This window comes from Protopterus annectens, chromosome 13.part0 (genome assembly GCF_019279795.1).
Source record: "Protopterus annectens isolate FY-2018-M chromosome 13.part0, PAN1.0, whole genome shotgun sequence".
Lineage (NCBI taxonomy): Eukaryota > Metazoa > Chordata > Ceratodontiformes > Protopteridae > Protopterus > Protopterus annectens.
In genome coordinates, this window is record NC_056747.1 from 911078374 (window position 1) to 911090525 (window position 12152).

Genomic DNA, 12152 nt, shown 5'->3' on the forward strand with positions numbered 1-12152 from the left:
ACCTTTATATCAGCAGTAGCAGCTGGCTCAAAAGGAGGCAGGGTGAGTTTTTCCAAGACATAGTTGAGGTCCCATGCAGGTATTGGTGATCTCCTTGGAGGCCTTAAATTTTTGGCTCCTCTGAGGTACTGCTTTAATAAAGGATGAGAAAAGATTGGTGGCTCTGTATTGTAATGAGCCGAAATGGCAGAGGCATGAATTTTAATGGATGAAAAAGATAGGCCTTTATCCAGCATCTCAGTTAAGCATTGTAAAATCTGAGGAATATTTGGTACAGCTGTATCAGTTCCTTGTGCCTGGTTCCAAGCACAGAATCTCTTCCATTTTCCAGCATAAGATTTTCTAGTACTAGTCCTTCTGGCTTCCAAAATGATATCCATCACAGCTTTACTGTGAGGTGTGTTTTGTATGATTACATTATCCGCCATACTGCCAGGTTTAAAATCCTGAGCTGGCTGTGCAGGATCTGATTGTTTTGCTGGGATAGTAGATGGCGTTATTTGAGGTAAGGTCCAAGCTGGGCATTGAGACAAGTTCCTTAGGACTGGATACCAGTACTGGCGGGGCCAGTCTGGGGCAATCAGTATAATCTTTGGCTTCTCCTGTCTGTCCTTTAGGAGTACCTTGGGGAGGAGAGGCAGTGGAGGAAAGGCATATACTGATATTTTTTTCCAGCTGAAAGATAGGGCGTCCACTTTCCATGATTGTCTGTGAAGTCCTTGTACAGAATCTTTTTACTTGGTAGTTGTGAGGGGAGGCAAATAGGTCTATGTCCGGCCATCCCCATTTCCTTATCATCATGCTGAAGACTTGTGGATCTAGCTGCCACTTGTGGGGATCCATGAGGTTTCTGCTTAGTTCGTCTGCCAGAGTATTTTCCTTTCCTGGCAGGAATTGTGCCTGCAGATGTACTTGGTAAGTCAATGCTGTGTCCCACAAAGTCATGGCTAGTCTGCAATGGGGGTAAGAATGTGTGCCCCCCTGCTTGTTTATATACCACATGACCATGGTGCTGTCTGTCTTTATCAGTAGTTGTCCTGAATGAAGTAGGTCCTTGAAGGCTGTCAGGGCATTTTGAACAGCTAGCATCTCTTTTTGATTGATATGTAAATGCATTTGGTTTGAGGACCATGTGCCCTGAATGCATCTTCCTGCCATGTGGGCCCCCCAGGCATAATCTGATGCATCCGTTGTTAGTGTCTGCCTGACTGGGGGTAATTTGAACGGCTGTCCCTTGTTCTGGTGACAAGCCTTTGCCCACCATCGAAACTCCTGTTGCAGGCAGGGAATGAGAGCAATGACTGTTTCCAGACTGTAGCAATGTTGAGTCCAAACACTTTTTAGGTACCAGTGAAGTTTCCTCATGTGCAGTCTTGCATATGGAATTAGTAGGATGCAGGATGCCATGAAGCCCAAAGCCTGCAGAATTTTTCTTGCAGATAACTGGGCCTTTGTTGCCAACATTTTGAAATAGGTAGTCAGTTGCCTTTGACTGGCATGAGATAAGCCATCTGGGCACTTGTATTTAAGCTTGCACCCAGGAATATTATCTCTTGAGAGGGTACTAGTTTTGATTTCTTTTCGTTGACTGTGTACCCTAGGCATGTTAGAAGTCTTTTCACAAATGCCAGATGCTGTAGAAGAATGTCCTTGTTCTCTGCTTGAATTAGACAGTCGTCCAAGTAAAGATATATTTTTATTCCTCTGTCTGCAGAATGCAATTACTGGTGCCAGGCACTTTGTAAAGACCCTGGGTGCAGTAGATAAGCCAAAGGACAGTGCAGAGAATTGGTAATGCATTGAGCCAGCCTTGAATCTGAGGTATCTTCTGCATGACTGTCTGATTGGGACATGCAGGTATGCCTCTTTTAGGTCTAAAGTCACAAGCCAAGCGTTCTTGCCCAGCATGGGCAGAAGCTGCTGCAAAGTCAACATTTTGAATTTTGGTATATCCAGGAATGTGTTCAGAATAGACAGGTCCAGTATTGGTCTCCAGGCTTTGTCCTTTCTGGGTACAAAGAACAGTCGAGTAAAATCCTTGTCCCTGCTCTTGCTCTGGTACTTGTTGAATGGCCCCCATGTCCATGAGGGATGAGACTTGTTTGTGCCTCTGCTCATTGATGTTTTGGCAGATCTGGCCAGCCGCTTGCCTTTGGCAGGGTATGGAAATGGAACTTGTAGCCTTGTGACACTATATTTTGAACCCAATTGTCCTGGGTTATAATGTGCCAATTTTGAGAAAAAAGTGCTAATTTTCCCCTAAGGGTGCTGCCAGGAGATAAGTGCTTGGTGCAGGCAGGGAGAAGTCATTCGGACTGTTTCCTGTATGGTTGTGATTTGTCTTCTCCAACTTTGGAGATAGGAGCACCCCATTGCTTTGACCTGTACGAACCTTGCACCTGGGCTCTGCCTCTAGGGCGTCTGCATCTGCCCCTTTGAGGTCTGTCTGACACAGGAAAGGACCAATTTTTTGTAGGCCAGTGTCTACTAAACCTAGGTGGCTGTACTTGTAAAAAATCTTTGACAGTTTGCATAGATTTAGCTTTGTCCTCCATTTTCTTTAGCACCTCTTCTGCCTTAATACCAAACAAAGTGTCATGCTGCAAAGGTGCATCTAATAGTTTAACTTTAACATGATCAGGCAGATTTTGTTCCTTTAACCATGCATGCCTCCTAATTACAGAACCCTTATCTGCGGCCCTGCGGGAGGCCTCCAAAGAATCAAACCCACATTGCAAAGTATGCTTTCCAACTTGTTCAGCTGCATGCAATAAATCCTGCATTTCCTTGTTTTCTGCACATTCAGAGTTTAACAACATTTTCTGTTTAAGCAATGCCATGACATGTTGCTGATATTTGAGCATATGGAACTGACAGTTTAAGGCCGTTATAGCCAAGGTAGCAGATGTGTAAACCATTTTTCCCCATCTATCCAGTGCCCTAGAATCTCTGTCAGAGGGCGTAGGTTTTTTTTTTTTGCAGCGGAAGCCTTAACTCCTCTGGGACCCTGTGAAATAGTTTCTGTGTCTGCAGAAGGGTTTTTAAAAAGGAATTTATGAGAATCAGGAACCCTGTAATATCTGTCAGGCTTAACAGGAGCTGGAGGTAAGGAGTCAGGAGTAAGAGAAGACTCCGAAAACACAATCTACAATGTCTAACAGGTGGAATGGCTAGAGGCCTGTGTTGAGGTAGTAAAAGGAAATCCCTGAGCCTCTTTTTAGATTCTGAAAAATCTTGGCTCTCCCAGTGGAAATGCTCCCTCATGGTATGCAAGGTTTCCCCAAAAGAAAAGTCCTCTGGTGGAGAAGCTGAAGGTATGGGGGGAAGAGAATATTCCTGATCAGAAGAGGAATTAGAGGAAATAGAAACCTGATCTGCAGATTCATAGTCAGTCTCTTGCCTAGGCCTCTTATCAGGAAGGGGATGGGAACCCCTGATCAAGGTAATCAAGTCTTCGGCCATTTTCAGCATCTGTTTTTTGGGCATAGAGGCCTGTCCACGTGGCTCTTGAGTTTGTTTCTTTGCTTTAGTCTTTGCCTTTGAAGCTGAAGTCGGTTTAATGTAAAGATGTTTAGGTCTGAATACACCCTCAGAAGCCGGTGCCTGCTCAGCAGCTCCGGACCCATCTGAGGGAATAGTATCCGAGGCTTCAATACCTTGAGTTTTCAGCAGCATGGTCGACTCCACATGGGAGTCGGTAGTGGCCTGCGACTCTAAAGTAGCGGGCGTCAGGGGCTGCGAAAGCACCTCACTGAGAACCGGCGAACCGGCGTCTGGCTTAGGAGAAGCTTAGTCGTCGGTTTTGGACCTTGGTTGTTTATCTCTCTCCTTTTCTTTGCGTTTTTTGTGAACTCCGGTAGTCGGATGGCTATCCGACGACATTTCTGGATAATTAAACCGGCGTCCAAAATAGTTTAAAGCAAAATCATACAGACGCTTAATAGTGCGTTGGTTAAATCTAGCACAAAACTGACAACCAGAAATGTTGTGATCAGGGCCTAGACAAGAAATACAGTAAGAATGAAAGTCCTTATGATGTATTTGCTTTCCACAAGTAATACAATTATTTACTTTTTCTGACATCGGTCTGGAGCAAGAAAAAGGTTTCCCCAATGGGGTACTTAGCTTTATTGAAGACTTTGGATCTGAAATTCGAACACGAAAATCTCAGAAGTGGGCTGACTGGCACTTGCGAACTGCTTCTGCTTCGGGGCACTGTGCAGCAAGAAAGACAGAAGAAAATGGCGTAGCCTGCATCTTTTATACCCCTGATGACCTGACATCAGGGAAGGGGTGACAGCAGCCAACGCAGGATCCGAGACTTTGAAATTCAGGCCGACTGAGGGCAACCTGCCAGCAGGATTACCCAAATATAATGACTGCAACAGTGAAACACGAAGAACATCATGTTTAGTTTTTTTCTTTAACAGGACATCTGCCTTATAAAACTTGGAAGGTTCTAACCCAGGATGGCATTTAATAATAGTAGGGATTTCTTCTCTGACTAAAATCTGAGGAACACTCCTAGGCCCCTCTGAAATGATCAACAATGGTACCCTCTGAACGTCTGAAATGGATGTCTGCAAAACCTCTTCAGATATGCTTAAAGCTGGATCCCCGCTAGCCTCTACCCCAGTCGTGGCAGAGGACTCTGACAAAACTGGGCAAACCTCTGTGCATTCACTCACCTCGGGAGAAACGTCCAATGTGTGGTGGACAGGAGACAGTTCTGACCTAGGCTTCTTAGCCTTCTTCCCTGACTGCTGTCCCTTGGGGTGGGAAGTTCCCTTCACAGTATCTTTCGCAAGAAGTTTAAGTCGCTGATTCTCAAGATGCAGTATAAAAGAAGAAAGTCTACTAAGCAAAGTTTTTGGTACAAAAGCCTGACAAAGGGAAAACAGACACTATGGGGAATTCCACACTTCCATTTACCCTTCTTGGATGCCATGACACCCCACAAGCAACAAAAAGACAAGCAAAAAAGGAACCCCAATGGGGTACTTATCTGCAATTGCTCTGTGAAACCAGCAACATAACATAGGCATTCAGACTGACAATCAAGTGAAGATGTTTAGACTGGTGGCAAAGAAGTTTGGAGGTTGGTATGCCTGGACATCATCTTTATGCCCTATGCTACGCAAAGAGCATAGTGTGACATATGGCATATCTCAAAGCAACCTAAGGCTTTGATATACTGGCCGGACATCGGGCTGCCCTATGCAGGGAATCCCTAATGTAATGACTACTTCAACAGTGATATGGAAGGACATCAAACAACTCAAGAGCGTAATAAAACCCTCCAAAGCCAAGTTTGACGCTAAAACAGCTACCCAAGCCAAAGACCATCACAAGGCATTTTTTAGTTATGTTCATAATCTCCAAAGCAGAATGCAGCAATGGGCTGAGCTGATTTTGAATGGTGTTACCTAAACTGTGGCTGAAGATATAGCAGACCTACTGGCCGATAAAACTTAGTTTTAACTTTACCCCTCTCTCTCCTCTGTCTGTCCCTCAAGATATACCTGAACTAGCTCACCTCCCTCTATTACAAACGACGAAGATCTAAAAGTGCATGAGAGATGTACATATATAATATTCTTGAAGGAAAAAACTCATACAGTAAACTCAGACACCAAAATCATCAGCAGTACACCACACATGACACCTTTCAAAGGCCATCACAATACACATAACCAATCATATGTGGAGGTTCTAAAGATTAACTTGCCTAAACCCTAAAGACGTCCAATATGCCACATGGGTACAGGTACAAGATATACCTGAAATTGGCTCAACTCCAGCTATCACACAAGACCAAAAGTGCTATCAAAAGCTAAAAGTACTGCACTGAAGGGTCCTGACAATATCCCTGGATGCATCTTAAACAGCATGCAACACTTTTTAGCCACACCCCTAACACTGTTCACTCTCAGATTCCATACAGATTTTCTACCAATTAAATAGAGAACAGTTACAGTCATATTACCCTGCATAAGAGAGGACTTTCCACACACCCAGGTTAACTACAGACTTAGAAGCCTGACCAGCCTCATATGCAAAGCCATAGAAAGACGTATCATGGAATTAATCAAATCAGGACACAGGAAACCTCCAAACACTGGACCCTTCTCAATTTGGATTCATCAACGGCAGGTAATGCTTACTCAACCTGGTGGAGTTTTTTGAAAAGGTCTTCAAAACAATGGATGAAGGCAAAATTGTACTTACTGTACACCTCAACCTGACCACGGCTTTTAACACAATTCCCCATTCAGCCATAGTAGAAAACCTAAATAAACTGGGAATAAATTATGTCACCCTGCTGGATTGCCAACTAGCTCACAGATAGGTTGCAGTTAATCAAAATAGGGGGAGTTGCCTGCACAAAGAGACCAGTCACCAGTGGAATCCCCAGGGGTCTGTGCTGGAACCTCTCCTACTTAGCATCTACTTTTTCTGTCTTCTAGACAACTCCCATCTACCAGCTACCTCCTACCCTCCCTTTTCTATGGAGCTCTGCTACTCTCTAACCTCCAATCATCCCTAAAATCTAAACTTTCCTCATGTTATAACAAAATTTCAAAGTTTGCCACAGGATCCAAATCCTCTACTCACCACTGCAACTCCATACATGCTCTAAATTGGTTGGAACTCCCAGGCTACCTAAATTTAATTCAACTAACTACAGCACACAAGCTCATTTTCAAACCTTCTAACTGTCCATCACTCTCCTCTTCCCTAAAACTTCACCTGTCACATAGAACACTTAGATCCACAAATCAGAACCTCTTAGAACTTTACAAGCCTTTACATGCACCAGGACAACTTCTACTATCATTCTCCCTTGCCGGATTATGGAACTCTCTTCCCCCTTACATTAGAACTACCCCTAACCTACCATCCTTTAAAACCCTACTCCACTCTCACCTCTACTCCCTCTGGGAGTGCTCCTGTACCCATCCTACCTGATTCCCGATACATATCCCTATTCTATTCTACTCTAATCTCTGCCACTGCTTCAACTCATCTCTCTAAAATTCCTTTACCTAAATACATGTAGTGTATTAAATGCACATAAACTTATTGTTTTTGCTAATATCTTATAAGTGATTGACTCGGCTCATATATTTCAAGATATGTAAAATCTTGCCTTGCTGTATATTGAATGTTAAACTGTTGTTCTCATATGCTGTACTAATACATTGTATATTGTCTTTCTGTCTGGAGCTTTTCTCCTTGGGCCTCCATTGAAAACGGGCTACCTTGGCCCAATGGACTTTCCCGGTTAACAAACTAAAATAAATAAATAAATAAGTAAAAACCAATACCATAGGACACTGGCTGACTAAGTTTGTAGATGACTGTAAAGTAGAAGCAATCAACTGAATCCCCAAATTACTTAACCAGCAGCAGGAAGGTTTATCTCAAATAAATAACTAGTGTTAAAATCATGGTCTGAAACTAAATGCCAAAAAATGCATTATTGTATCCTTTGGGAAGTCATCTATCCCAGGGAGTTACCACACTGAGAATATTCCCTAAGTTCACCCAGTTGTTCTGGATTTGGGAACTTTTGTGGACAGTGACCTACCTTTTGACCAACACTTGTTTTTTGTTGTAAAACTGGACCGACCAAAAGCCCTGTCACTTGGTGTCCTACAGATTACTAAGGGGTGACTTGTGTCTGGCATTCAAGGCATCCTCTGACCAATTACTGACAGATTTATTGCACATCAAGTCAAATGGCATCAGAAATACTTGTTCTAAGGATCTAAACCTCTTCTGCAACAACAGAATGGTTTGGAGGGACAGGTACATTTCATAAAAGATACTGCTGCTGTAGAACAGACTCCCCATCCACATAAAAAAATGTTCATCCCCCCCAATTTTTAAGCGCAACTTAGATCTATGAATAGGAAACAGAAAATTTACCCCAGGACTGCCCCTGCACTACTAACAGACAGAGGCACCAACTAAAAGTTTTATCACATGCAAGGGTTGCCTCAGATTTTCTACAACAGTGAACAAACTGTTTTGGTTACACAGAGTACATAATTTTGGTGTATTCTGAACTAGCAGGTTGACAGTATACTACATTATGCTAGGGTTATGAGTTAATGTTTCATTCCATTAACTTCTATCAGCAAGAATTAACAAGTTACTGGACTATTACAGGCAGAAATTGACAAAACTTTTTAAAATATTTCTATGGAGTTCTACACAATCCAAAAAACCTACAAGCAGCATGACAAACACTTATTAATAATCTTACTTTTTTATTCAAACCTTGAATATCCTCATGGCAGTGTACATCTTTACACAATCTTGTTTTCTTGGAAAGCTACTTTCTGCCAGTAATGTACTGTAAGGGCACAGCTGATGAGTTTAATTCACCAAAGTCTCTCATGCCAGATAACAACTGTATTAATTTAGAATGAAGTACTAAGAAATATTGTTAAGTGTGAGAATTCCTAGTAAAAGTGTCAGTAAACAGTCAAGAAAACACTTTGAAGTAGTACATTTGCTAAAAATAAAAAAAATATTTATTCTTTTAAACTGTAGGCAAGTAAAAACAGCTAGGACCAGGTCTGAGGTTAACTGTTGTCTTCTGATTGGGCCGTGTCATTAAGATTTTAGTTTAAACGTATGTGAAGAGTAGTTTGTTATGCCCCATAAATTGAACTGCAGTTCCACCCAATGTCTTCTTAAATACATGAAAACATAACTGACAGACCAACTTTCCCCCCATGTGTCATTCGCATCAATAACCTTAACAGTCAAATTAAGGCAACAATAATATAACAAACACATTTGATGATAACTAAGTGAATAAAGTAACTTTTGCATATTTGTCCGAAAACTTTCATAGATTATCTACATTACTGTTTCATTAAGCACAAATGTTAAATAATAAAAATGATAATGATTTGTTACTTTACATTGTATATCCTTAAATTAAGGCTGTTAAAATGTTTATAACATGAAAAAGCACTGATATCAGGCCAAGGGCCACCACATCAAGCTAGTCCACTTCATTATAAAGTCTATTTAACCAAGAATTTATGCTTCCTACCTCTCAAGCAATCAACTTTGTCTGTTTCATGTATTTTTTTGAAATATGTTACGCTTTCCAACCATAAACACCTCTAATAAAGGCTATTTCAGTCTTTCCTTACCTTTTCCATGATAATATTTCTTTGAGTCTCCCATAAGCTGTCTGCCTTGTACAGTCATACTTTGTGATTCTGGTCTTGTAGAGCTTTTCTGAAATATTTTCTGACAGATGGCACTCAAGTGGGATTACGTGGGTTCCCCTGAAGCAATTAATATGTCTTTATGTTCAATCTCGGTCTCCTTTCTTCAAGACTACACAACTTGAGTTCTTCCTCTCACCAATCTTTTATTCTTTGAACAGCTTTTGGTAGAGGCACTACTGCTTTGCCTTCTGTGTGTACAATAATTTCCTGGAGTTTTACTTCCTACATGCATTACTTCGCACTGACAATCTTAATTGCGATGGTTAAACCATTACTCTTGCAAAGTCTCTTCACACTTAAAGCCTTGTACATCAACCCTACTGCACAGATAACAGCAAAAAGATAGTCTTCTCCTGCCATACCTTCTGCAATGCAGTTAGAATGACAACAGAAAAGATAGACTCTATTAAAACATGTAGTATCTTACCAGAAATACAGTTTTTGCACAAATTCCATTTACTATTATGTCTGTATGCTACTCTCTATTAACTGTACTGCTAAATGGGTTAAGTGAGCTGATCCACACGGTTCACTTTCAGTCATCACCTGGCACGATGTATACCAACACCACAGGACCCATTTCAGGATCCACTAATCATTAGAAACTTTCTGTGAGAGACATTGTCAAACACTCTGCTATAGCTTAAAGAGGTTATGTCCCATCTATTCCTGGCTTTATACACTTCTTATGCATTCAAGACACCAAAATAAACTTCCTGCTATGAATCCATACTGCACCTGGTCTTATGCTCCACTGACATCCCAGTATCCACTTCAGCAAAGAGACTGACATACAAAAGGTGACCAGCTGGTCTTATTCCCATGCCAGTGGTCACTGTCTGACCTCCAAGGGCACGACCCCTTCTTTGATCTGATGAAACTTCACCTGGTGATACTATCACTTTTCTCTTCAGCTTTTCAACTTTCAGTGCCAGAATTCTTTTAGGACTCTCTCTTCAGTGACAGGACTGGAATCTATCCCATTTATCAGGATGAATATGTTAAAATAATTTCATTCTCTTACTCTGTGAAATCAAATCAAATGAATGCGTCCCTGTCCTGCCTGTTTACCACCTTTTTCAGCCCTCCCTTTAATCCAGTTCACTATTGCTCCATCTGTCTCTGCTCATTTATGCACTAATAAAAGCTAGTCAGCTACAGCATTATGAATGTTCTGCAGAATGGCATTTTTTTCTCAGAAAACATGCAAAGTATGGTTTCCTCAAATGTATACCTCGACTCACTTATGTTAAAAGTAGGTATCTTGAAGGACAGTTTGGCTGCCACAGAAGTAGAGATATCCAAAAGTACAAAGACCATATCCTGACATCTATAAAAGAAGATACCTTCTACACTAATGACGCTTCAGCTGATGCAGTATAGAAGTGCTGAATATATATATATATATATATATATATATATATATATATATATATATATATATATATATATATATATATATATATATATATATTTACCCCCAAGTCAGCTGTAGCGCAGCATAAAAATGTCTTGTTTTAAATTGTGAGTAGTTGGAAAAGACTGTATCCTACCAGTGATCAAATGAGAAATATTGTTCGCAATTAAAAAAAGGAGCATGATGAAACTAAATTATGCCAGTGGGCCTACCAACAGCTGAGATGCTAAAAAATAAGCTGCACTTTGACTGCATTAAATTCCAGCATAACCCGTATATCTGTCACTTCTGAAGTATGCTGGTAACCATGCCCAAGTAATGGCACAGATAGGATTGTCATTGTTTCATAACAGCTACCACAGATCGCATGGCCTCTCATTAGAAGTCCTGCTCACCTTGAATAAAGTTAATGAACATCTCAAGGTCCCGGATTTGGGTTTTTAGTTGCTCTACAAGCTGTTCTTTTACTCGTGCTGGATTTACAATCTGAGCGATGGCAGCATCAACACGTTGACGAAGCTCCTCTGGCGATATCCTTCCAAGGTCATCATTCAAATTCATATCCAACTTTTTAATAAGTTCATCTATAATGACCTAAAAAATAAAAAAAAGAACAAACTCAGTATTTATATTCCTCCTATTGTGTCCATGGAGTAAACAAAGAAGCTCAGAAGGTAGCTGTGTTGACAAAAGCACTATAACTATGAAACATGTGAAGTAAAAGAAAAAAAGCCTCTGGCAAACTACTATTACAACAAACTATAAATTATGAACATGAATGAACTCCACTGACTAACTGACTACAGAGCTAATGTGTAGAGTTGCTGTTCAAGCAGAACGAAAGTCAAAACATTTAGGTTGAATTAATACAATTTGCCATCTCAACCCACCCCCCCCCCAAAAGCATCAAAACTACTAAGCAGCCCAAGGCAGCAAAATATAGTGGAACATTCTGTGGCACCTCTTATCATTGGAAGGGATCACTCTAGAAGGACTGCATCTGAAATAAACCAAATTGCTCTTTGAGCAAATTAATCTGTATAAAAATCTTCCTCACCTATCTACTGTATCTTAGCACCTACTATCCACCACAGAAAAATGACCCTGGACAGCATAATCCCCCACCTCCTAGTCCCTTCTTCCAGACACTGGTTGTACACAATTCCCATCTGCTCTACAGCTTTACAAAGATCATCCTTCTACTGAATCATATAGCAAAGAGTAAACATTTTTAAATGTAAGAAAATGCTCTAGAGACACATTTTCAGCAATCAACATTCACCAGACCAAAATAACCCTTACGGTATCAAACTCTCAAGCCACCCTTTTAAAGGACTACAAGCAAGCTTTTTGGAACTCAGATCTGTTCAAAACAAAGAAAAATCATTATTTCTATAGTAGGGAATGCTGTCTACTGCCATTTTACTTCCTCCTAGTGAAGACTTTGGCACAGACTTCCACAGTGTACACATATTCCA

At 40.9% G+C, this 12152-nt stretch overlaps 1 protein-coding gene across 2 annotated transcripts in view; it reads right to left on the bottom strand.

Moving 5' to 3' along the window:
• RUNDC1 (RUN domain containing 1) overlaps window positions 1-12152 on the bottom strand; it is a 492478-nt gene that overhangs the window by 215680 nt on the left and 264646 nt on the right. For both annotated transcript variants that reach the window (XM_044054664.1, XM_044054665.1), the window contains one exon: window positions 11070-11268. In XM_044054664.1, coding sequence (XP_043910599.1) covers window positions 11070-11268 — 199 coding nt within the window. The remainder of the gene's footprint in view (window positions 1-11069; window positions 11269-12152) is intronic.